This window comes from Astyanax mexicanus, chromosome 3 (genome assembly GCF_023375975.1).
Source record: "Astyanax mexicanus isolate ESR-SI-001 chromosome 3, AstMex3_surface, whole genome shotgun sequence".
NCBI lineage: Eukaryota > Metazoa > Chordata > Actinopteri > Characiformes > Acestrorhamphidae > Astyanax > Astyanax mexicanus.
The window spans coordinates 39647772-39675296 of NC_064410.1; the positions used below are offsets into that span (position 1 = coordinate 39647772).

Consider the following 27525-nt stretch of genomic DNA (forward strand, 5'->3'; position numbering starts at 1 on the left):
GAGCATAAATAAGCAGCAGGTTAGAAATATACATAACTGATGATAATCCCAGCAGCCCTGTAACAGATCATGAGTGGAAAAATGCTCCTTTCCTTCCCTCCATGCTTATATGTTGTGAGGAAAGGGACATAGAAATTAGTTATATTGTTAAATTGATGCCTTTAAGACACCTTAATTATTGAAGACTTTCACTCTCTCTATAATACCCTATAACCATATTATCTCTGTAGAAGATTCACTGCTGTGTGCCATAAGTTAAAAAACACTGGTCTAGTTTTAACCTTCACTGCTACCCTTAAACATGTGAATGGTGTTTACAAGTTCTTACAAGTAATTTATGTCCATAATGATTACATGGATATGCTTGACCACAACTGTATATTTAAGCACAAGTTTTTATTTGAAATAAAGTGTGTGCATGTGTGTGTCAAACGGCTTTATATATAAATAAAAGACATTCAAAGACGTTTTCTTTATAATCGCCGTTTTTATTTTTTGCATGTTATTTGCATTCTGGACAAACCTTTTATACCTCTTTAAAACATTTGTTCAGTAATGTTAATGTACATGTTTATGTTTTCGTGTGACATGTTCAGTTTGTGTATCTGTTTCTAGTCACTCATTCATACCGTCGGTAAAGTCAAGTCAGTCACAGTATACGATGGTTAATTGTTGGCAAAAGAAGGAGAGAAATACAATTAAAAAGAAACAAAATCACAGGACCAGGACACAATAACCAACCAGGGTGAGACTAAACAGAAAGTAGGAAATAAAAAAAAAATAACTGAAATAAACATATTGTAAACAAGTTAGCTTTTTTCTTTTCTTTTTCTATTTTTTTTAACGACACACAGCCAAGCATTACGCACTGGCTTTGGATTTGGAGGAGACAAAAAGTCTCAAGGTATAAACATCTACAAGATCTAGGACGGAAGACCAGAAAGACTCAATTTAACTGTACATGTGTGGCCTTTTATCTTTTTTTTTTTTTGCACTTCTTGGAAGTCATTGTTAATCAGGGACAGTGTGTGAACTATTCCTTTAGTAAATTCTGCCAATAATAACAACAATAAGAATAGGTCTGTTAATTTCAGATTCATGAAGCCCTGATTTGTTAATCTCTCTAAAGGATGTCCTTCAGTGAGCACAACCTGAAGTAAAGCGTTATACATCCCTGGATATGGCAGATTTAAAGTGGCGCAGGTGACTGTGGTTCCTGGCCTTCTTCTCTGAAGCTTTACTGCACATTTTCTTCATTTGCAATGGTAAAAGACTCTCATAGAGCTGCAACCAGTTTTGCTGCAAGTAAAGCCAAGAGGAAGTCAGATTTGGGACAGTCAATTGGGTCTCCACACTCAGTGAAACTTCTAACTGAGATTGTATAAATACAAGCAACATCAAAAACACTGAAAGTCCTTGAACGAACAGAAAAGAACGTGTACAATATCGATGACAGCTGGTATCTTTCTTGGCTCTTCTGTGCCACTGTGAAAGAAAGGTACATTTTCCAAAAGGAGACACAATCAATCCAAGCAAACAAACCAATGTAAATTAGTCCAGCATAATAAATTAGCTTTACATTTCAATTTCTATTTTTGATTCAGTTTACCAATTTGGTGTACAAATAGCAGACTGCCACATGTCTACAGAAACTGTGCAGATAATGTAACCTCTGATTAATATAAGATATGAAAATAGAGCAGCAACATTTGCACAAACGCGTGCACATTCAAGTAAATAAACAAAGTCTGGGAAAAAAAAGAAAAAAAAGGAAGGAAAAAATAACAAATACAAAATTAGACATGTTGATATGCATCAACCTCCAGTCTTTGTTGGTCTGATTGGCACTTTTGTGAAAAGGAGTGCATTTTCATTTTAAATTAGTTAATTCTTTTTTTTTTTTTTTATTATTACTGCACCTGATATTTCCCCATGAGAAACATGAGAAATAGTGTATACACTGCCTCCCCCATTCCTCCCTGTTAATTATAATCCTATTTATTCCTCTTTGATGTGCACGGATAAGCAGGTACAGGTAGCTGCAGCATTGCTGATTGCTCTGATCTCTGACTATTCCCTTTAAGGGCACCTTAAAGTCTCTAAAGTCTAGTTAGCCACTGTATTTTTAAATAAAATGGTCAAAAACTGATATATTTTTAATTTATTTATTTATTATGAGGAGAATACTAGTATGTTGGATGGACATCTAGATTTTGAGCATGCTGTTTGGGCTGAGGGTGTAATATCCAGCAACATTTTTCCAGTCAGCAATTCCTCTAAATTGAATGATTTTTCAATCATTAAATCACATTAACTTCTATATATTTTTTTCGATTCTAACAAAGCCATGCATATTTCAAATGATCACTTTCTATTAGAAAAACAGCCTTAATTTTGGCCTGTAAAATGCTAAATCGAGCAAGATTTGATTCCAAATAAATGTTTTCACTTTGGCTATTCTTTACACAATCAAACTATTTAAAAGGGCAGCTGATGTTTTAAATAGATTGCTATCTTGGTTAAAGTGACAAGGAACTCAAAACACTAAAATATCCTACCACCTCATTCTTATAGGACTGCCACAATTTAGCTAATAATATAGAAGCCAGGCATTGCTACTGTTCTACACCAAGGCTTTTTTAAAAAGGTATTCCTAACAACTTTAGAAAAGGTAAACACCTCCAACATTAAATGGATAATTTGGCAAATTATCAAATATATATGATTCATCACAAACAGAATATGCAGATCAGTAAAGATCCAGGGTTTCCCAAAAGGTTCATAGCACAAAGTTTATTCTTAATTGGCCGAGCAAGCTTTACCCCGAGCTCTCTCTCTCTCTCTGTCTCTCTCTCTGTGTCCATGTTAAGATGTTTTTAATGCTAAGATGCTTTTGGGAAACTAAGTCCTGTTTGTTGACAGCCTTTCGATTCCTTAGTTTAGAGCAGGAGGTGCTAAGCTAAAGTTGGTAACAAAAAGTGAACCTAAAATTTCACCAGGTCCATCTAATCTCTGTAAAAACATGCCAGATGGCATGCTTTAAAAAAAATCAAATATTTTGGCAAACTTTTTCTTCTTTACTTGTTGTGCAAAACTGCATGATTAGACATTATGTTAACATATTAACATTTAACATGTTAATTATATTAACATTTAAGCTCTGAGGATAGAGCCACACAACTTTGTTCTTAAACCATGACAGCAAAGTTTTTGGTCATGAATTAGCCTAGCATCTCCTGTTGTGATCTAAAACAATGGTTTCTGGCTGCTTTAGCTGATCAGGTAATTCATGCCAACTAAATGTTTCTGTACAGGACTCGGCAGATTGAGCATCGCTCCTCTTACTCCAATACTTAAATGCTATAATCTTAACTGCAATAAAACTGCAAATCATTCTCTATATAGTGTACAAAAGAGCAACTTCTATAAACACTGAGAAACCCAATGCTACAGTAAACAGAGGACATTGTCATGCACCAAATAGCAGAAAACATCATAGACTGCAACAGCAGAGCTGAATCGCAACAGGTTTTATACATATAAAATACTGTAACTATATCAAATGCAGTACACTTGCACTGAACTGATAAAAAGTGTCTACATCCACAATTCTGCTTAAGAGAACCATAGTTTCTCATCTATAGAATTATATCCTTTACCAGAGAAAATGGAAAGGAATCTAATGTCTGACGAAAATAATAAATCAATCAATTTTTGCTTTTGTAATAATCCACTCTGGTCCATGACCACATTTTTTTTTAGATTTGGGGGAAAAAAAACACAACACAGTATTAAATACTATAGAGATTCCCCTGCAGCAGCTGCAATACTAAGATAATCAGGTCAAAAGATTCAAAATCTTAGACCAAAATGCTCACAAAAAGTAGCAGTACACCATCTTCAAATGTTGATCATGCACTAGACTAAAATGTGCATGAGAAACACAGAACTGCAACCAGCAACAAAACGTACTATAACGAGCTTCACCGCCAACAGTTGAAGCAACACAAGATATAATATGATCTGAACACACAGCTTCGAAAGTCCTTTCCCTTGCTTCACACATCACCTGTCAGTCACTGTCCTATTACTCATCCAGACCTTTTGACCCTTCTGTACAAAAAAAAAAAAAAAAACACTCATTGAAGCACCCAAAAGTCAGTGTGGTGTAGAGGTAGGAGAAAACAATGCTTCCATAATAACAAGAAAATTACAAACTCTCTCAAGCTCACAGTTTTATACTTCCTTGATCAAGAGGTAAATTAGTTTGCAAGCAGTTCCTGTAAAGAAATGATGAGAAAATGAACACAATTTTTTATTATTCTTTTTAAAGTGGACGAGTTGTTAGCTACTGAGAAAATGCTAAAAGGGTTGAGTCACAGTGGTGGTGATGGGGGGAAAAAAAAATCACATTTCTTTTTAAATCAGCTACACTGACCATAAAAACACTTGACAAACTGTGTAGTCCATCTGTATCTCTGTACACTTTATTACCCTTCTTTCACCCTGTTCTTCAATGGTCAGGAACCCCCCCCCCCATATTTGTCATTCTTAGCACTGCAGCGACACTGACATGGTGGTGGTGTGTGTTATTCTGGTGTTACTGGATCAGATACAGCAGTGCTGCTGGAGTTTTTAAACACCTCAATATGCCTGCTGGACTGAATATAGTCCACCAACCAGACATATCCAGCCAATATCCACTGTGGGCAGCATTCTTTAACTACTGGTTAACCAACACAAGATGTGCAGCAAAAGGTTCAGAGTATTTTTCTGTAACCTTACAACTACAGTGTGGAGCAGACAGGAGTGTACAATAGAGTGGACAGTAAGTGTTTGGACACTGTTTAATAACTCCAGCAGTACTGCTGTGTCTGATCTACTTGTACCAGTACAACAAATACTAACATCATCACCAAGTCAACATGATTGCAGTGCTGAGAATGATCCACCACCCAAATTAATAGCTGCTCTGTAGTGGTCCTGTAGAACAGAGTGAAAGAAGAATAGTAAAGTATGCAGAGAAACAGTTATTCTAAAACAACAAAATGCTCCTGGTCAGTGGAGCTAATAAAATTGATAATGAATGTAGAAACAAGTAGGTTTTCTGACAGTTTTTACACTACTTTATAGCAGATAATTATGTACATTATAGATCTTCATATCTGGACCTTGAATTAGGTTCAGGATCTAAAACTAGTTTCAAGGCCCAGATTTAAAAGCACTTTGATACATGAAGAGCATTGAGGTTGAAGCCATTTCACCATCATGACGATTTTATCATCATCACATATAAAACTCAGAAGGCACATATAGGTTCACTGGTGGCTTTGGATAGTAAATAAAATGGCTATATTTGGGTTGTGAACATTGAATTCCATTGATCCCATCACCACCACTGTAATAATATTAATAATAATAACAATAACATTAATAATATCCACTCTAAATGGCTTTGTCTAGATTTCACTGATTGAATCTTGGTGAAACTTCTAAAGGATCTGTGAAATTTCCCGTTGGGACTGGGATTAGTGATGTGATTTAAAGGACTCTTGATACAGAAAACTAGAATAGTGGGAGGGGGAAGGTGCAGAAGAAGTGTTCAGTCAGAAATTATGGAAGCCATTGTCCCCCGTGTTTATGTTTTATCTGTGTATGGTGTGTAAAATGCATGCTGTTTGTTTGCATGTGTGCAAAAGGTGTTGTGCAAGTATATAGCATAATATTCAAATACATATATTATTTTTTTTTTCCTTATATATGTTAATATCTTGTTAGGTTAGTCATGATTTATACGTGTATCCCTTGCCATATCTTTTAGAATTGTATTATTGCTCATATGTGTAACCATAAACAAAACACAATTAATCATTAAGGGGTATTTTGAAAGCTGACCAGTGTCTTCTGTGCTTCTTGCTATTTTCCAGCTTGTGCAAAAAAAAAAAAAAAAAAAAAAAAAAAAACACTTTAGCAGCTGATTAGCTAATCAGCGTAATTCTGTGAAAGCAGTGATTGAGTGTAGATCTGGCAAGGGACACATAAAAACTGCTGACAATAATAAAACCATGCAAAAGCCTAACATGCACAAACCGAGGGCTGTCCAAACCAAGACCACAACACCTGACCTGCACCAGCTATGCTGCAATCAAGAAAATCTATATTCCAACAAAGACAAACCCAAAACTCAAATCAAGTGAACGCAGAATTAAGTTCTACCAAGCTCTGGTGTTCTAATTTTGTGAAAACCTCAGCCCTCAGCTGTGTGCTAATCTTAAATCTCGCATGTAATAATTAAATCACAGTGTGTTCAAAACTAGTCATAACACCACAAACCACAAACATTGGACGACTAATTAATTATTCTGCCTCTGAACTGCCACTAGCCTGGATATTAAACTTCCCCACCTCGTCTCATGTATTATTCATGCACAACCAGATTCTTCCAAAAAGTGTAGTACTGAAAAAAAAAAGAACTAGCCCTAAAGAAAAAAAAAAGTTCTATAAAGCCTCTGAAAAGGGGTGTACTTTTTCAATGACTAGCACAACCTCCAGTAATAGCACTAACAGTAATAGCCATCTCTAATAAGCATGGCTTACTAAACAACCAACAAGTTTTATTACTACTAATTTTACGAATGGCATGTTAACTGACTTTGTATATTCAGCTACTGTGGTAAATGAAACTCTAACAAGGACAAATTAACCAGGTTGGGAATGCACACCCAGTGAAGATTTTTTTTGTTAGAAAAAAATAAAGGAAATAAAAGTATGAAAGAAAGATGAAGAAAAAAAAAAAAAAAGTTCATCCTCTCAACTTTTTCCTGGGGGATCCGTTTTTTAACCACACTATTCAAACGGTGAAAATTAAGATGAAATAAAACAAAACACAACTCCACTTCCTGAAGTCTTGCATGTGTGACAACAGCGGCAATGTCCTTCTGCAGGAAGCCCGCTTTCTCTCAACGCGTCTAGATGAATCAGCTCAGGCGACAGTCAGGCGTGACTGGCTGAGCTGTGAGCAGATTTTATTCAGTCTGCAGAACGGGTATGGGGACAGGAAGGGTACAGATGCTCTAGGGGAGGATTAGGAAAGTGTTGGAAAGCTGATTAGAGCTGAAAACCCTCCATAGGGGCCTCCTGCTGGGGGAAAAGATACTGCTGCTGGTTCTCATCCACCTGTGGTGCCAGAGTAGCATCCTCCTCCTCTACACCAAAGTAGTGCTCGATGAGATCAAATGCTTTCTGGTAGATCTCCTGATTCTCGTGGCTCTGAAGGAACTCAATCTTGTCCAAGCCTTATGGAGAAAACGGGAAATGTTATTTGTACCGTCGCAATTTAAGACAACAGGGGTAGTAAACTGCAATATTGGAAACACACAGTCCTGCAGGGTTCAGCTTTATGCCTCATTAAACACACCTCATCCAGCTCAACTGCCAGAGACCTCATAGATATTTGATGTGTTAAACAAGGAGGGACACATCAAATATTTTATTTAGGGCTGCAACCATTATATGGATATATATATTTTTGTTTCTGCAAGAATGATTACTCTAATAAAAGAATGAACGCACTTATACTACTAATACTAATCACTAATAACATGATTAATAATGCAAAAAATTACCATAGGCCTCCTCTATGAGACTGCAGTATGGGTTGATTCCACTTCCATTCTGTCTGGCCTCCTGTTCGCCAAGTCTCAGAATATTCTCCAGTCCATTCAGAGCTACCTGCACAATCTTAGAGTCCATCACTGTCAACAGATCACACAAGGGCTTAATGCAGCCCAGATTCACCAGATACCTGCAGGGAAAAAAGTGGGAGCAATATTTATAAAAAAAAAAAGAAAAAGAAAATGAGGACTGATTATTTAAATAAATTAAAATGTATTTAAATGTTGACAGGAACATTTTTATTAAAAATAATTTTTTAATCAATATTTTTTTTATATAAATATGAGAAGTGACTAACCACTTTCTCAGATAAAAAACAAAAAACAACAACAACAGAGATTTAGTAGATAATTACGATAACAGATTTAGTAGGTGATTTTTTTTTTTTGGTGCCAACATGTTCATATAATTTGCCTATTTTTCTTCTTGGTATATCAAGGGCTTTTTAGTTTAGTTTTCTCCATCATTTAATGTGTTAGAAAGTTAATGTCTAAAGCAAACAAATAAATAAATAATGTCTAAAATTATCTATTACATTTCAAAAAAGTCATTTTGTATTTTAATCATTCCTTTTGTCTTATGTGATGCCTCACTACTGTGGAAATTAGGAATGAGTTTTTCATACAAACATTGTATATCTTGGTCTAGCTGAGTAAAAATGAATTAAGCCGTAGTCTTTGGCTCACCGGATCTGCTCAGGTGTGCCTCCTGATGTTGCATTAGTGATGGCCCATGCTGCCTCTTTCCTGGTACGGAATTCTGCTTTCTGAAGGACTTCAATCAGAACAGGGAAGATGTTTGCGTCTATTACAGTCTGAGGAGATAAAATGGGAAGGTGATATAAATTAGAATAAAACACTTCTCTCTGCTCCATAATAATCAACAGACCCAAAATATGCCCAAGACTAGGATTAAAAAGGGTTTAAAAAGGACTTATCATTGGCAATTAAGCCTCAAGATTAGGTTTAAAAGTCAAAGATAAGGCTGTACTGTTACACCACGAGGGGTAAGGTCTGTAAGTTTTGTACCTGTATCTGTGCTCGGTTTCCTGCTGTGATGTTGGAGATGGTCCAGCAGGCCTCCTTCCTGATGGACTCCTTGGCACTGCTGAGCAGGTGCAGGAGACAGGGAAGTGCTGAGCAGTTCAGCACCACCTGCAGAGCACAAAGCAGGAAGGAAGATGAGGGGGCAAGGGGGAGCCCAAGTTTAAAACCAGAACACAAATGCACACTTACACAGACCCAAGCCAAAAAAAAAAACAAACACACACAAACCTGTGTCTGAATATCATCTCCAGTGACTATGTTTCCCACGGCCCTCAGCGCTGGAGAAGCCACTTTATAATCAGAGTGCCTGCAAGAGGAACAAAAGCAAAACCACCTCAGTGAACAGTATTGAAAATCAAAAGTGAAACCAATTACAGTGAGTGAAATTGGAATTTTACACAGGCAAACCTTCCATAAATTTATTTTCTAGATACTGAGACTCACATGAGAAGCTCCACCAGCCTTCTGCAGACCCCAGAATCAATCACAGCCTGAATTTTTTCATTCGGCCCATCTGAGAGGTAGGACAGGGCCCAGCATGCGTCGGCCAGGAGGTCAGAATCGCTGCTGAACAGAAGACGGGACAGCACTGGCAGGCATGGGGACACCTATATACACACACAAATCCATAGAAAGTTGGAGAAATATGAATAGGAATATTTTTTTTCTTCCCAAAAGCCTTCCAAGGATTCTTCTTGTTCTATTTAACAGCTGTAGCTTATTTAAAACTATATAATCTGGTTGAAGAAATCAGCCTATATGTGCATTTTTATAAATGCAGTCCATTAAAGCAGCTCACAAACCATCTTTCTGGACACCTTAGGTTTTATCTCCAGTCCAAACCAAACACACCTCATTAGGTAACAAGCAACTTTTGATGACAATAGTTAGAAGGATCAGGTAGGATTGAGTAAGTATGGACCTGAAGTGTGCATGAAGGTAGAGCTACAGGAGCGGGGCAGCCAGTCATAGCATTACAGACTATATTCTGGGAAAAGTGGAACATTCAAGCCAAAATAAAGAAGCAAAAACAAAGCAAAACAATAATACACCCCTGCCTAAAGAGTGCAGAGCACAGGTCCAACTGAAATAGCCAGTGCTCTCTGTGCCAAATCTGTATCTTTCTGAAGAATGCTGGGCAAGAAGAATGCTATTTGCACATGCAAGGTTGATAAATTCTTTCTCCACCTACATCTTACCCACTTACAGAGGAATGCAGGAAAACACGTGCCTCAAACAGTTAGCTATAACTCATGGTAGTGATAAAAGTTTCATTTAAATTCAGTCAAAAGTCACCCATGTGACACAGGAATTGCTCCTTCATCTGGGTCTGACAACTAAACAGAAAACTCACTCATATCTAAAGAGCTATACCAACCCTAAAAAAAAACCTTTTCAGGAAATTTCAATGTTCCCAAGTGCTAAGCAAAGGTCAATGTGACCTCATAGCAACAAAAAAAGGGCAAATGTGAAATCCATGGGAGAACTTCACAAGTAATGTTCTATAGACAGCCTTAAAAAGTAGGGGTGGGCGATATGGCTCTGATATAGTATCCCAATATTTCATGGTATTTTCGCGATAACAATACTCTTGACGATATGACAACTTGACTGCTTTATTACTCCATGTGGTGGTGCTTTTTGAATAGATAGGGTAAATCTGCAGTGAAAAATATTGGTGGAAGAATTCTGTGAAACCAACACCAATAAAGCTACAATTCCTGGTTTTGCTTATTTAGAAGTAGTTTATCCTTCTCAGTAACATTTAGAACATGACATTTAGTAGAGAACTGTCTTTGATTGATAGATAATTTTCGTTACAATGGGGAAAGTATTATGATATAATTGATTTCGTGGGCAAAGTATTGTGATATCGCAAGACATGCTTCTATGGTTAGTATTTGTTTAAATTTATCGTTGAATATTTTGTGTAGCATATCTACCTACTTAAAGAGGACATTTTACTTTCTTGATCTGGCACTGCAAATTCCTTGAAAAACTTAAATTCAGAAAACAAGTTCAAATAAAATGAAATCAAATAAAAGCATGTTAAAAACAAAATAAAATTTAGAAATGTGTTTGAGAAAGAGGACAGGGGAGAGAGCAAAAGACAGACCTTTTCAAATTCAGGAGGTGGACTTTTCCCTCTGCATAAGTTAGACAGGGCCCACACAGCATTCCTAGTCATTGTGAGACGAGTCGATTTGGTCAGCAGCCTGAGGGGGAATTAAACAGAATTTAATTATATCATTAGGCATCATCAGAAAAGAAATCAGAGGCTAAAGTTGCTGAAATAAGCTAAAATTAATATGAAGGACATGAAAACAATCAGACAAGCAGGTGCAGTACATGAGCACTCACATTAATAGTGGTGGAAGGATATTGCAGTTCAGGACAAAGTCTCTGCATACGGCACTGTCTCCAGCAATATTGCCAAGTGCCCATACAGCCTGGAAGAGAGAGAATGAGGAAAATTTGATTTTAGGAAAGCTCTAAAGATTTTTTTTTAAATCTTTGTAGCTTTAATGGAGAACACCTAACTGACTTCCAGGTTGAACACACTTGAAGTGCACAATTAGGCCTGACACAATAGCATTTTTTGTGGACCATAGAACATCCCAGAAATTATTGGGATAAACGATTTTAACATTTTAAGACCATTTAATCGTCACTGACTTAATGATAATAGTACAGCATAACAAAGCAATTATAAATATATATACACATTTGTATATGGAGTTGCAGTTATTGAAGCGTTGGTCATTGCATGAACGGCTAAAACACTGTTGACGATTATCAAATATTATTGAGGGTAGTGTCCATTTATTGTATGATAAGTGGATAATGTGACACAATGCAGGCCAGTTATCATTTCAGATCTTCAACTACTGCGGATTCTGTACAGCCTGCCAATACCTGTTCTTGGACGTCTTCAAATTCAGAGTTGAGGAGCTGGATAAACACTGGGACAGCGCCTGCCTCGATCACATACTTTGTTTGCTGGGACGTCCCAGACGCGATGTTGGTCAGTGCCCATGCTGCCTCAAACTGAGAAGAATTAACACAAAAAATAAACAAACAGACAGAACCAAGCCATTGTGTAAAATCTAAAAAAAAATATTACTGCAAGAAGTAATAATGGCAATTATTTTACCTGTAATGTGCTATCAGTGCTTTTCTCAAGAAACTCTACAAATCTATGTACGACTCCTTGTGTGTTGATGACCTCATCAATGGGTGGGTTTGGTTCTTAAAAAAAAAGGAAAGACAGCCAAAAAATTAGAACCAATTAATTAAAATCCCTCTTAACGTGTGCCACAAAGTGCATTAAACTGCGCTGGATACCTTTGGACAGTAATTTTCTGAATTTCTGTGTTGTTGCCAGCTGAAATTCAGGATGATCTGAGAAGAGCATTTCCACCATGTCTCTTGTAATGACTCCTTCCTAAAAAGGACATGACAAGTAAAACCAGATACGGAACACAAATTTAACTCCATTAGGACTTTTGCAACAGTACACCTAATAAGTAATCCAGTGTGCCTTATATATTAATTTTCTACCAGTCAGGTATTAAGGAGCAGTAAAGCCACACTGCTGAAGTACAGTGTTATATAGTTTCTAACTGCAGCTAGAACTGCTGCTAAATAAAACTCAAATAAACAGTTCTCAGGAGAGAAATTTGTAGATTAACATCCAGTGTCCATTTGACTTGAAGCTCCTCAATAATACAATGACAAGAACAGTGTAGAGAAGTTCATACTGGATTGAATCGTTACACCTACAAACGTACACAATCCAAAACAAGACCACTCTATAACTCAAGAGGTCAAGTGCTCATACTTCACTTTTTACAGTTTCACAGTGGGTAAAAAAAAAAACTACTAAAGTGCTGTTAATTAGGAAAAATGCTTTCAGGGAAAATCCAGAGTAGCTGGTTTCTTAATTGGCCAACAGTATATGTGGAATGCACAGCGAAGGTGTGACTTACTTGCAGTGTGGTTGAGCTGACATAGGAGTCCATAAGTGGGCTGTCAAACATGCCCCCTTCCTCATTCAGCAGCTCCACATTTCTCCTCTTGAACAGCTGGCAGACAAAGCAGAAATTAACATGCATTACATTGTGCCACAAGAGTAAAAAGTGCTAAGGATACAATATGCGTGAAAGACAGACTTACTTGCTGTTCTCTTTTCTGTTTTCTCAACTGAATGCCCTCCTCTTCTCTTCTCCGGCGCATCTCCTCTAGATTAAGTGCTTTGTTTTTGTAGCGGTTCATCCTGTAGTTATCCTTCGCAGGACTTGCTGACGGCTCTGCGGGACAAGAAGAGAAATACAATATGCCAATGTAAACCTCACAAATAATTTACTACATGGACTTCCATCCAATCAAACTCAACAGCAGCTAACAAATCAATCAGAAGGGCCTAAGTCTACATTACACATGGATCAGTGGTAAGTAATGCAGTTTGGTGAGAAAATGAATGACGGGCTCTTTTTTTAATGCTGCAAACAAGATGAGGAATTCAGCATCAGCATGGCTTTATAAAGACAGAGAACATACTCAAGCAAGCCGATAGACCAGGAACAATAAATTATTGTGCGTGATAATGTCTTCTGCATAGGTTTAAGCAACATCTACATAAATGCTGATATTCTGCCAAAAATGAATAAAAATAAGCAAAATGAAGATAAAAGTGTACAGCAGTCTCTCAGCAGCTTCAATCACAACACATTCATTTGCTCCTTAGGCTGCTGAGAACTACAACACTAATGCAGGACCATTCAGAATCGCTTAGTAGAACCAAACTGCAGAGCAGAGCTAATTGCAGACAGCATGAGCAAGCATCTTAAGTTCCAACTCTCAGCAACAGTGCACTACTCTATTGTATCACTGAAGTGCAGATGAGGGAATAGCTCTTACACATTCAATAAGCTTGTATTTTGCACATTCATTATGACAAACTACAGATGTTGTTAACAGCTGTCAAGTCAGATACATCTATAGTTGACAATGACTTAGATCTGGTATATTTCTTACTGAGAAATCCTTAACTGAAATGAAACACACATATCTTCCATTACAAACCTGAATTATAAGATCACTCTGTTCAGTGTTTTGCAGTTAGTTACCCATCACTTGAATACACACTGTGGAGCTTGGCAGGACTTAACTTTTCAACATGGCCTGAACATGTTTAACCAATTCTGATTTGATACATAAAGCATTCATTCAAAAGATTACACAAAAGATTTACTAACATAAAAAATAAGTATTTTACCACAACAGAAACTGCTTATATCAGTGATTCTCAAACTATAAAATTAATAAAATTACTTTGTTTGCATGTAGTCTTTAACATGTTAAACCCTGTATGTAAGTCACTTTCATTATTACAGTACTATAAATCATGATGTTTTATAGGTCTTACAATAGAACCCTGAGAAATTCCACAAAATATGATAAACCAACCAGCTATCAAGTAACTCCCACAAATATTCTGCATTAGGATTAAAATTTTAAGAATTAACCAAAAGACCTAGGATATAACACGTGTGCTACACGTGGGTTTACTACAGTGCACTACCCTGTCTAAAGCTTTCAAAATATGTCTTAGTAAGTATATTGCATTGACCAGCATTAAATCATTAAATTAAACATCTTAGCTCACTAGTTTTAGATGTACACACTAGATTTTAAAATGTAAGCTCCAAACAACTAGTAAAAAAACTAGTGGCAAAAGCGATAACCTGTATGATGTACAGAGGTCATATACAGTTTACAGTTCCTATTAAATGGTTTGGAGGTGGTACCTGGAAGTTTTAGTTAATTAATGAGTGACATGTTATCTGTGATCTTCAAGTTTAAAATACATACAACTGTGCAAATTTGTTTTATGTATGCACAACAGGTTCATGTTAGAGCAATTTAAGAAGAAATACATTCCAGAACAACCTAATAATCCATGTTGTACAACCTTTTCTAGTCAGGTGTACAAGACATTCCACTTGTCACAGAGCAGCAGCACAAGAATCATACGTTTAACAGTACTGCTGCTATTAAGAGTATTGAACACTGCTACAAATATGATCTAATCGAAAAAGTATGTGTTACTGCTTTGAATAATAATAATAATATTGCCCAAAACTACTAACTTACTTGTTACTACTGTTACTGACATACCAACACAGACACAAAAATGCATTCTAACCGTGAAAGCAGAAGTATAATTTGGTATTTACTACCATAATTTTAGATTTGTTTCCCTGCAATAAGCTAGCAGTCCATTAACACAGAACTACATTCAATACATGAGACAACTTTTTAAACTTAGCCATCCTGCAAAAAAAAAAAAGAGCAGAACAAAACTGTTCACCATGTGTTACAAATATAATCAGCCAACAAAGCAAACTGGGCTTCTACCTCACTCAATGAGTGCACCATTACAGTTATAGTTGTCCATCACATGTTACTCCAAAATAGCCGGGTGGCTTAGGCCCCAGTCACAGGAGCTATTTCAACTGAACTGACTACGCACATGCGTTCCATTCTTTAACCCCTAAGACCCTGAACATCTCCCCCACACCTCTTTACGTTCAAAACTACATTCATGAGTTTAAACCAAGAAAGAAGAAATAGTGATAGAGAACAAAGCATACGACCTTTATATGAACATATTTACATAGATATTATTAGGTCTGTCACGATAATCACGTTTTTGACTTATTCTACAATATTTGGACAATCTTGTTTCCTGACCTCAGTACTGCCCAATGTGTGTTTTTTTTCTTATTTTGTAGAGCACATTAACATGAATAAGCAGATATGCTGACTTCATTTTAAAACAACAGCATTTGAAAGATATATTTTTATATATTATAATCAAATTCCTTTGACTGCATTTTGTTAATAATTAAAATTCCCTGCATTTTAAGAGTGCAATTTTATTATTACATGTATGCTATCAATATATCAATGCCATAAAATATCTTAATATGACAATATCGTTTATCACAATTAAGTTTTGAAAAATATATTGTCTAAACAAAATATTTACATTAAGAGGTTTAGATATCAACTTATTAATGTGTACGAGTTTGGCTCTGCTGATAGAATAAACGTACAATCTTCTATGCACTTCAGCAAAAGAAATAATAGTGTAAACAGGTTCGACATGTTAGGAGCTCATTCTCACAGGCTTGCCTTTTGTTTGACAGCTGTCAGTTTAAGCATGCTCTTTACAGCAGAGTCTGAGAACAGAGAGGTAAATCAGGGTAAGGTGCTCTGTTCAGTAGCTAATAGCTTTAGCTATGTAGGCTAATAATGAGGCCTTAGGATGGTACATTCAGCTTTAGTTTAAGGTTAAGCTTGTGTCTTTGAGAAGCAGTCTGAGAGTACAACTCAAGTAAACGGTTTATCTGCCGTAGTTTTGCTATTCTCACTCATTTTTTCTCCATCTATCATTAATGTCTCATTCTATTTTTTTTTTTTTTTTTTTTTACTCATTTTAGAATGTCTAGTTGGGGTCTCTTGTATGAATGAATACCATGTGAGCTGTTTTTTTTGGGAAAAAAGGCACAGACACAAACAGTTAAAAAAAAGTTGTCAATATAAAGACATTTGTACACTAATAACAGTCTTTGCAATGTCATATGTTACTTTACAACATGTGTAATGCCCTGCTAAGTGCAGTTCAGCCAATGACCTAGTCTTATAGTCTCTGTAAAATGCAAAATCCACCAGAGATCCTATATAAACCTATGGGTAGTCCAGGTGCAGAAAGTAAAAATCCATTTATTTTTAATTTTTAACTAGTGTAAAGAGAACTGTTCTAGGAATACACCTACCCATCACAATTGTACTTCGCTGATGGTGTTCCATAGACAAATTCTAATCAATTGTTCCTTAGCTCTGAATTACTGGCCAAAGCATATAACACTGATGTGTTATTTGCACAAATAATACAGGAACAAGCTGCCATACTGTTCCTAATGCTGTTAGCCCCAAGTTGGGTGGCTTCAGCTCTGCCTGTGGGTGGTTTTATGCCAAGGTGGGTGAGGCCATGAATACTAACTCACGGGTTGACGTTGACAAGGGGGCACTTCCTGCCTTGATTTTTTCTGAATAATTTTTCTTTTACTAGCTACTGCAGACAATGGAAGCTGAGGGAAAGTTTCATGTGCAGCATGTATATACAACTCAGAGAGACCTATTGTATTTCACACCTACTGTAAATCAGGTAAAATGACAAACTTGGAAAGAGGGGCATAAGTTAACTTACAGTTTTCAGACAGTTTAATAAACAAACTGTTAGCTATAGCAAAGTATGTTCATTAGTGAAGAGGCACAACAGCAGGTGGGTCCAAAATGACTAGACATCCTCTCTCTCTTTTAGGGTAAACATTTCTCAACAGCACTGACATGGCTAGCTACTAAACACAGTTACCATGAGTAAGCTAACCTACTTCTGTTTTAACACGATAGTAATCTATTAGCTAGAAAGAACTGCTAGTTTGCTAACCAAACGTAATAAAAATAAAATATTTAGGTCCCTACAGCAGCTGTTGGCTGACTAGCTAACTATATAGCTAGCTTAGCTACCTAGCTGGCTTAATTAATATGCAGTTACAAGATATAAGTTAACTCTAGCTAGCAAGCTAACTAACCTAACCTACGCTAGGTTAACTACATTGTTTAGCTAGACTACTGTTTGAAACTCCTGAGCTAGGTAACATAACAGTTCCCTATTTGGAGATATTGTGTCTGCTGATAAATCACCTCAAGAATTCAGTGAATGTAAGGCGTGTGAACATTAGCTAGCCGAACATAGCTTTAGCTACATTAACTCTAGTGCTTGTCACACAGATATTAACGTTCAATACTAAAGCATGGCCAACAGGTAACGTTAAAATAGGATTTTACCATCATCAACGATACTCCCACAATAAGACTCTATTTTTTTCCGTAATATTACTAGCTTATTTATTAATTACAGCACATTAAACTCTAGCTAACCCTACTCTAACATTTTTTAACACTGAACCTGAATCTGTCACTCCACAGAGTTCCCCCACAGCGCAGAGCTACAGCAGCATTGTAGAGGTGGGTAACCCAGGTCCAGAAAGTAAAACTCCATCCCACGGTTTTGTACCACCTGCCTGTACAGCTAAGGCAGTTGGGGCAGAACCCTGGGATGGATTTATACTTTCTGGATCTGGGTTACCCACCTCTAGCACACAGTCATGGTGGATGAGATGAGCTGGTTAAAGCCAGCTAGCGGCGGTGAGCGTGTTCACCAGTCCCGCTTCACCACTGCCCACACACACCGCCGCCGACTAACCTCCGGACACGGACCCTCAGGGAAGCCCCTCACACACTCACCCATCTCGCTGTCTCCACCGGAGGTGTCTGCTGTCGGCCTGTAAAGAACCTTAAGGACAGAAGCTTCGCTCCCTCAGCAAACTGCTGCTCACAAACAATATGTCGGAGATCTACGGAAGCCCTAAGAAGACAAACGCTGGAAAATCAGGTCCGCATGAGAACGCCAACGAAAAAAAAATAGCGTTTTTTAATCTGTTAATTTTACTACCTTTAATAAAACGAATTTTACAAAGATTAAAATATTTACAAAGACTGAACGAATATTTGTATTCATTTATGTCAGCTCAATTTAGTGTAAAGTATACTTTTGCTATAGTATATGTTCCTTCTTCTTTTATTGTTTTTGAATATTTAAATGTAAAGTTTATTGTATTATTACTTTTATATTCCATTATTTTATATTTCATTATATTAATGTCTACATATTACAAAGTAAGTATCAAAGTAAATTGTTTATCTGCTGTTGTTGCTAATTTCACTGATTTTGTGGTGCTAAATGTAAAAAAAAAACATTATTATTATTATTATTATTATTATTATTATTATTATTATTATTATATTCGAGTTTTGTAATAAAAGTATGGATAATTTTTTATCATTCACATTGTATTTCTTCTTTCTTTTTAATATTTTTTCTTCTCTGACATGGATGAATTTTTTTTCTGAAAAAAGAGCAAAAGTGCCCACTAAAGTGCCCCCAACATCAAGAAGTGTAGATAATGTTTATTGCTATATAATGTTATATAATGTTACGAAGAGTGCCTTTTGCCCTTCCACAGTAGAAAAGGGTGCAGTAATGAAATGCTTATGTGCCACCTATACACGGGGGCTCTGGAAAAAAGGTATGCAGTGCTAAATAGGGTTCACCTACAGGTGAGTGTACCCGGAGAACAGATATACAAGTGAAACTGATTTTGACACCTGTTAGGGTGAAGCTGCACCATTTGATTAAGTATCTGAATCAGCTGTCGTTTGATAAGTGTGACCAATAACCTTAACAGCCTGAATCACGAGTTTAACGGACGATTATCAGCCATTTTATTTTACTGCGACGGACAAACAAAACCGCGGGAAATACTACTGGTAAGTTTTGAAAAGTTATTATTAAATTAGTGAGTATTAGATAGGTGGCTGGACACTTCTCTTAAGGGGGCGACGTCCCCGTTTATCCCCTCCTTGGCGCTGGGCCTGTGTGTGCAGTAGCAGAGCCTTGTAGAAACAAGGCCAGAGGATATATATAATAGAGAGGAGAACACCCATTTCAAAACCTCTTCTGGGTTTGTTTGACCACCAGAGGGCGCACCGAGCTAGTCCAAAATGAACGTGTTTATAATAAGCAATTTAGCAAAATCAGAGTTCATAAATTTTCATAAATGTTTCTGGATAGTTATTAGTTTTTATTTGTTTTTTAGGCATTTAGCTCCATTCACCCGCGTTCAAGAATATCTGCATACGTGCTCTTTTTAATTTTCCCGCCTCAGGAAGCCCATATCCACCACTTAGAAAACAACAAGGGTCCTTCACTAAGATAGTTATTAAATACTACCCCCAGACTTAGTATCCCATAATTATGACTTACCATCTCGTAATTATGACTTAGTATCTCATTATAATTTACCTTCTCAGAATTATGACTTACCATCCCATAATTATAACTCAGTGAAGGAACCTTACTTAGTATCTCATAATAATTATGACTACCATCTCATAACTATAACTTACTAACTCTTACTTATGACTTGCCATCTCGTTATTATGACTTACCATCTTGTAATTATGACTTAGTATGTCATAACTGACCTACTATCTCATAATTATGACTTACCAGCTCGTAATTATGACTTACCATCTCATAAATATGACCTAGTATCTCATAATTATGACTTACCATCTCATAATTATGACTTAGTATCTCATAATTATGACTTACAATCTCGTAAGTATGACGTCCCATCTCGTAATTATGACGTCCCATCTCGTAATTATGACGTACCATCTCGTAATTATGACTAACCATCTTGTAATTATGACTTAGTATGTCATAACTGACCTACCATCTCATAGTTATGACTTAGTATCTCATCATTATTATTAACCATCTCATAATTATGACTAACTATCTCATAATTATGACTTACCATCTCGTAATAATGACTTAGTATCTCATAATTATGACTTATCAGCTCATAATTATGACTTACCATCTCGTGATTATGAGTTACCATCTCGTAATTATGACTTAGTGGAGGACCCTTACTTTTTTCTAAGTGGCAGAAGTCCCCCCCCCCCTTGACAACTTAAATTCTTGAAACCTTGAAACAGCTTGTATTTATGTTATAGTTAAAATAAAAATGACAGTACCTTTTACATAAGTTTGGTTTTAAGCTATAATATCAATCCTGGTTAGTAAGCAAGTAACACAGTATTCGAGCACATTGCAGTCTTATGTTCTGTTCATGATACTTTATATACCACAGTCTGTGCTTGATACACATTGACAGGCCTTTAACTTTATATCTGTATTACTTCAATACGCTCACATGGGGGCACTGTTGCATAAGCTCAGGCTAATACATCAATCCCTCTAACCAGAGATGTTCACTTGCCTACCCCACAGGCTACAGGACGTTAGTGTTTTTCTGTGTTACCAGCAAACAGAAGCCTTTGCCAAAGCTGTGTCCTGTGTCTGGGGGTGGAGGGAGTGTTAGAGTGATGGAACAGAAGTGCTGTCCAGCCTGTCATATGATGCTTAGATCTGCAAGCCATAACAAAGTTTCCTTGGAACAGTGGACAGTTTTTTTTTCTTAATTCTTAATTTAAAGGTCCATCAGCCCTGATCTTGTGTAGCTCTGCAGTTTAACATCCAAGATCCATCCAGAGCTATTCATCAGTGCCACACATCGAAACGCAAGTCTTGAACCCAAATATGCAGTATTTACAGTGTTATCATGTGTGTTACAGGTAGCTAGGAAGCTTTATGCTGACGCAGAATGTGATTTTATTTGTGAAGTTAAAGCTTTGGGTTCTCTATGTAGTCTTGCTGAGGGCAGCAGCTCAGATCCATTTACATATAATTGGATTTGGCTTATCTCCTCTGCTTTAACGTTACTTCCATTCCCCTTGAACACAAAGCGCTCAGATCCTATTATGTAGTCCAAAGAAACCGTACCTGGGTTACACTGAGGACTGGGCTACAAAACTGTTGAATATAATAGATCATGTTGCTAATGAGGTGCTTTTTGCGACATCTGCATCACTTGTATGAGTTAGCCATTTATTAGCTATTTATTTCAATAGGCGTGGGTTTGCAAAGACTAATATAATAGATCAAGTTGCTAATGGGGGCGCACTTTTTTGACACATTACTTGAATTACTCGGCCACTGCAGGCTTATTTATTTAACTAGACTTTGGTTGGCAATTGTTGTAGAGCTAAATTAGCAGAAGACAATCCAGGAAATCAAATTCTCTTAAAATAAACATGGTCTATAATGTATTCTAAAGTCAAAATGAGTTCATAATATATACTGAACCACAATTTCCTTTGATGTATAATGATATGGTGATTTATATCTCATATCTAGTTATGAGATGAGTTCACATGAACATCCACATGTGACAAAAATAGGTACATACATGCTACTGGTAGTTTTTACTGGATTAAAATGTTGCTCACCTAATGCTCCTGCACCTAAATGTCACTGTACCTAAAGTTTGTTTTGTTTGCAGTAATTGTAAATATACCAGTCAAAAGTTCGGACACACCTTTTTTATTCAATGTTTTTTTTTTTTTTCCTGCATTGTAAATGAATACTGAAGTCATCCAGACTATGCAGGAACTCAAGGAATCCTAGAAGTGTTAAACCAACTAAAACATACTATTTGAAGAAGCATTTAGGTGCTCTTATCTGGGTGCTGTTATCTTGCGGTTTCTGAGGCTGGTAATTCTGATTAACTTATTCTGTAAAACAGAGGTAACTCTTGGTCTTCTTTTCCTTGGTCTTGATAAGAGCCAGTTTCATCATTATGTTTTTTATGGGCTTTTTGTTAGCACTTGTGGATAGTTTTAAAGTTCTTAAAATTGACATGCACTTCTTAAAGCTGTTAACTGAAAGCTATTCCAGGTGACTCTACCTCATAAAGCTGACTGAGAAAATCCAGCCAAGATGTGCAAAGCTGCCATCTAAGCAAGAGGTGCTACTTTGAAGAATCTAAAATATAAAACATATTCTGGTTTGTTTAACACTTTTTTGTTTACCAAATAATTCAACTTGTTTTTCTTTATAGTTTGGACTACTTTGGTATTAATCTACAATTCAGAATATTTTAAAATAATGCAAATGCCTTGAATTTAAATTTAAAGGTCTGTCCAAACTTTTGACTGATACTGTTTTTGATATCTATTGACAGCAGAAGAACATGACTAAATTAAAAAAAACTTTTACCAGAGTGTTTGTGTTTTTTCTGACCAAAATCACTTAAAGTGAAATCACATTGTACTTATGTGCTCCAAAGTCCCCAAGTGTGAACTTCTGAGGTGTACTTGAATCCTCACTTATCAAGATAGGCTAAAGTTAGTCTTTTTTTGGATAGTTAAGACAGGTACATTTTACATATTCTCTTTAAGGTTCCACACGAAGTCATTGACAGAGGGCTCTGATAGGTATGATCCCCTAACACTGTAAAAATTCTACAAAAACCAAAGGAAGTAAGATCAGGATGAGGTGGACTGCTGCCTTCAAGTCCACAGTAGTTTATACTCATAACTGTGTTTAAATGTTGTGGCTCTTTGTTAAGTTAATTGTGAGCACAGTGGTCAAAATAGATTAGCATTAAAATATAGTTTAATTAATTGTTTTTTTTTTTTTGCCATAAAACACATTTTCCACCTGATTTGTAGTCCTCTCAAGTGAAACTCATTACATTCATAAATAAATGAAATTATAAATGAAAAAAATGTATTTACAAAACTGAAAGAAAACTGGTGTTATGTATTTGTAGGTAAACAAATGAGCATCAGGGAGTTCTCACCATTTCTCAAAGTTTCAGGCACACTGCTCCTTAGCAACTCAACAAAAAGCCACAACATTTCACAAACAGAGCCAAAAGTGTCCTATCCAGTTGAAAAAAAAAGTTAAAGAAAAAATAAACGATTTAATCTTATTGTTTTATCAAATTTGATTGCAGAAAGATGATATAGTTACATCACCATATACACCAAATTTGAGTTTTCCAGTTTTTTCCAGTCTTACCGGTTTCTGTAAGTTTAGGAATAATCACACTGAGTAATGATCACTTGAAATATAATTATAACATAAATAGAACAACACACATCTGAGGTAATGCCAGTATGCCTGCTAATTCTCCAATTCAATTATAGTGCATATGCTAATGAGCGAGAGTGAAGAAGCTCAAGAATGGGAAGTGACTGGCTGTCACACAGGAAGCCTGGATGAGGATACCCTGGAGCACATGCAGCTTTGTGTTGCTCTAATAAAGAGAGTGTTAGATAGCAGAAGAGGGAGGAATTGACATCGAGAGGAAGGGTGTGAGCGCAGAGGAAGCGAAATGTCTTTATTAATAAAATATAAAATTAAATCCACACTCTCTCTCGCTCTCTCTCGCTCCCCTCGTCTCTCTTTATCTGTCTGTGTCGATGTGGAGCCAGCAAGGTGGCAAGAGAGATAGCAGAGAGTGTGAGTGAGTGGCTTGTGGAATTGTAGAGTGAGAGAAAAAAGAGGAAAAGAGGGTTCAGATGACTGTGGTATCTCTGACGGATGTGGTTAGGTGCTTATAAGGTGCCACTACCGGCAGGCCTGACTTGACTCCAGGAGAGTTGTCACTTTTGACTGACAGTCTCTGATTTCCCTGTGAGGAGTTTTAGCAGCACTCCAGGACTTGTGCCAAAGTTTTCCAATTTGGTTTCCTTCTAAACTTCGAAACTGTTCTGTGGCTCAGGTTTAGGAGCACAGCAATATATCATCACTGTCACAACAAAAGTGTGCTTTAATTGAATTGTAGGAAATTAATAAAAAAAGTGGACATTAACAGCTTGTGCGCATATATTCACCAAACATTTCTTTTATAATGATGATTATTAAAGGGGGAGTTTGCTGAATTCAATGCAATAGCCTTACTGAAACATCTCAGAGAGCTTGAGACAGATAGGCACAATAGAAGTGCAGTGTTGTGAATTATGATGTCAACATGCCACCCCCTTGAACATTGAATTAATTAATCAGTTATTAATCCTGATGCAGAAACTATTTTATAACTATTTATAATTACTTGGTAACCATTGTTTTTATTAGATCTAGTGGAGTCCCACATGGCTCTACAGTAGGGCCTGTAAAAGTTACATTAATGAATATAGAACTGTAATTTTTAGAATAAAGAACCAAAGTGAGGCCTTGCATACAGTGGTACTGTATATATGGGTTTGTGAAAATGGGCTTCCCCTGTTGTTAGTGCAGGTGAGTGTTGGGTAGTGGAAAATGGGATTTGTTTCATGAAGAAGAAAGTGATTTTACTGAACGACCACCATTGATAAAAATGTAAGAAAAAAACTGTACAAACAATAAAATAAATTTGTAAATAAAACAGGTGAAATCTGAATAGTAAACACTAGCTCTGTATCAGTCCCTCACACAAAACTGATTGTAGACACCCCTATCCTAAATGGACTATATCATTCCTATGATATAGCCAAAAAGAATACACACACATTTACAGACATTAATGTCAACATTATTTACAGCTGTACAGATTTTAGACATTCAGACATTCTAACTAAAGTTCTAACTTTAACTTAACTTTTCTTCACAGGTGTTTCAGTAAGGAGTCATGTTGTAGCACATCCAGAGCTCAAAGAATACTTCAGGAACAGGAGTTAAAATGGCCGCCTTTTCCCAAGGAATCCCTCTGAGAACAGCAAACATGTAAGTATCTCTTTAATGTCCCCAGCGGTAATGTAATTGGTATTGTGGCCAGGCCTGCCATCATCACAGGGTTAAGCACCAAACCTCATTTGGGTTCATACCACTGTAATGCACTAGATGATATTCTCAGAATCAGTAAATTATACATTGTACTGTAGATGGTGAGATATTCAACGTCTTCACCATTTTAGATGCAGTGTTGTACGGTGTTTCTCAGTCAGAGACAATGGATTTACTGGTTGTGGCACCACCTGTATGCTCTATTAAGGTAACAACATAATTTAGGCCATTTTCTTAAGTCCATATATAACTCACACTAAGTTCATTTGATGTAGCACCGCTAGGTTAAATAAATAACCCATCAGACTAAGCCATTAGTGTTACTCTAATATAAGGTTACCTTGTTCCAGCACTGGGATATTATTTTGTCCCTTTTTGGTTGTGTTACACCTTAGCCCATGTCTGTCTTCTGTTTCTCCCTTATTTTGTCTCTTGTGCTCCTGCCCCTCTGTTTACCTGTCATGTTTCCCAGCCATGTGCTATTGTTGTGTTTTGTACCTGTCTCCACCCTAGCTCCGCCCCAGTTAGTGTTCTCACCTGTGTCCTGTCTGTTACCCCGCCCCCTCGTCATCCAAGCCCAGGTGTTTCTCACTGTCCTCTTGTATTTAAGCCCCTCTGTTAGAATGTTCAGTGTCGAGTCTTTTGTATCTTTGTATCGTTTGTATCCTTTGTATCCTTTGTATCTTTTGTATCTTTGCATCCTTGCCGATCGTTGTATCCTTGCCGTTCGTATGAATCCTCGTCTTCCGTGCACTCTGGTTTTGTGTTCCTAGTTCTAGTTTATCCTTGCCTTGTTTTCTTTGTAGTTTTGTGCGTTACCCGAGTTTTGTTTACTGTTTTATTTTATCTTGTTTGTTTAATAAATAATATATTGCACTTACGTCCATCCCTCCGTCTCCCGCGTAACAGGTTGGGTGGATAAAAAAATAATAGTCTATTACGGTGGTCTCCAGCCCTGCTTCTAGAGAGGTCTCTTCCTGCAGACTTTTGATTAATCCCTAATCCATTCCATCTGATCTAGTTACTGCCATCAGATGTCCCTGACTGGGTGTGTTCGATTTGGCCTTGAGTTAAAACCGGCAGGAGGGTCACTGGTATAATAGGGTTCCTACAAATCAGTTATAACAACCATTCAATCAAATTAAATATTTATTTAGCATTTAAACCTTTTCTCAGCTCACCAATCCAACATTAAGGGCATACTTAGAGTAGGCTTGGTTTAATTATACCATACCAGAGCATAACAGCTTCCCACCCCACTTTTCTGCTGGCTTGTGCTCACATTGTACGCAGCATTCTGGTCCTGAGCAGGCCTATGTGCTCACTAAAGTTTTTTTTGGTTGTTAAATAAAGTGATATGCACTCTAAAAAACAGAGGTACGATATGAGTACTTTTTTGTACTCGAAGGTACACTTTTTATAATTGTACCCTCAAAGGTACAATATTGGTCTTTACGGGGTCAGATTTGTTCCCTCTGAAGTACAAAGTCATTTCTAACAGCAATAAGTACAAATTTGTACCATTTAACCAGCCAAAGGGTACATTCAGTATTCTGCATCACTGTACTAATGAACAATATATATTTAAATTGCACATTTTTTATTTGAAAGCCAGACAATTTTGTATCATCAAGTTTTTGAGCCATATTTAGTTGATGATAATGTTTATAATCTTTATGATCTTTACTGCCACAAAAACCATGGGTACAAAAAAGGACTTTCACTGAAAGGTACTTTTTTGTGCCTCAATATAAGGTACAGCCCCAGCGACAAGCTTTGTACTCTTTTAAGTACAAATCTGTACTTATATTTCTTAGAGTGTGCGTCGCCTGGCCTATTTGCACAATCCACACTCAGAGATGCATGCAGAATGGCAACGTCCAGTTCATCTAAAGCTATCACATGACTATCTTCATATGTGTCCTATCCACATCCATTCTGCATGATGAGAAGGAGGGGGCCATGTTTGCTTACTTTGTGTTAGATCTTCCGGTGAAGCAACAGATCATAAATACTGTATGGGTCACACCCAAAGTGATAATAAATGTACATAATAAGTAAAACAATATACTCAGTTAATTACAGGATGTCACACCCAAGATGAGGACAATTCTGCTTAACACAACACAAACATATAAGGGTCTTGAAGAGTTGCATTGTTTGTTTGCTTTGTTTATATTTGATAAGGCTAAATTGATCACATTTAACCAAACACCCATATGCCTTTATAATTCATTTTTTCATTTTTCTCCCATATCGCTGCTAGTCAGTTGTTAATCCCCCATCACTAGCCACAACACAAGAAGGGTAAAGACAAGCACATGCCTTCGCCGACACATGTGATGCAGCATTGCCGAGTAGCATCACAGCTCGCTTAGAGGAAAGTGCAGCAACTAGGTTCCGATACGTCAGCTCACAGATGCCTTGTGC

General features: G+C 36.8%; 1 protein-coding gene across 1 annotated transcript; it reads right to left on the reverse strand.

The window, feature by feature from the left end:
• Nucleotides 1-467: 467 nt before the first annotated feature.
• On the reverse strand, nt 468-18292 carry kpna6 (karyopherin alpha 6 (importin alpha 7)). Its single transcript, XM_007249403.4, has 14 exons — nt 18099-18292; nt 12897-13030; nt 12710-12805; nt 12066-12165; nt 11875-11969; nt 11637-11768; nt 11082-11170; nt 10837-10936; nt 9165-9328; nt 8949-9027; nt 8703-8828; nt 8361-8488; nt 7626-7804; nt 468-7295 (listed from the first exon to the last, which is right to left on the reverse strand). Exons 1-14 carry the CDS (start codon nt 18100-18102, stop codon nt 7108-7110), a joined length of 1614 nt encoding a protein of 537 aa, XP_007249465.1. The 5' UTR covers nt 18103-18292; the 3' UTR covers nt 468-7107.
• Nucleotides 18293-27525: the final 9233 nt, after the last annotated feature.

What these genes read in the sequence shown, in the direction of transcription:
- kpna6 (XM_007249403.4), bottom strand. An exon ending in TTGAAGACGTCCAAGAACAG is followed by an intron (nt 11,171 to 11,636) that starts GTATTGGCAGGC and finishes TCTCTCTTCCAG; the next exon opens with GCTGTATGGGCACTTGGCAA. An exon ending in GAAACCGAGCACAGATACAG is followed by an intron (nt 8,489 to 8,702) that starts GTACAAAACTTA and finishes TTATCTCCTCAG; the next exon opens with ACTGTAATAGACGCAAACAT.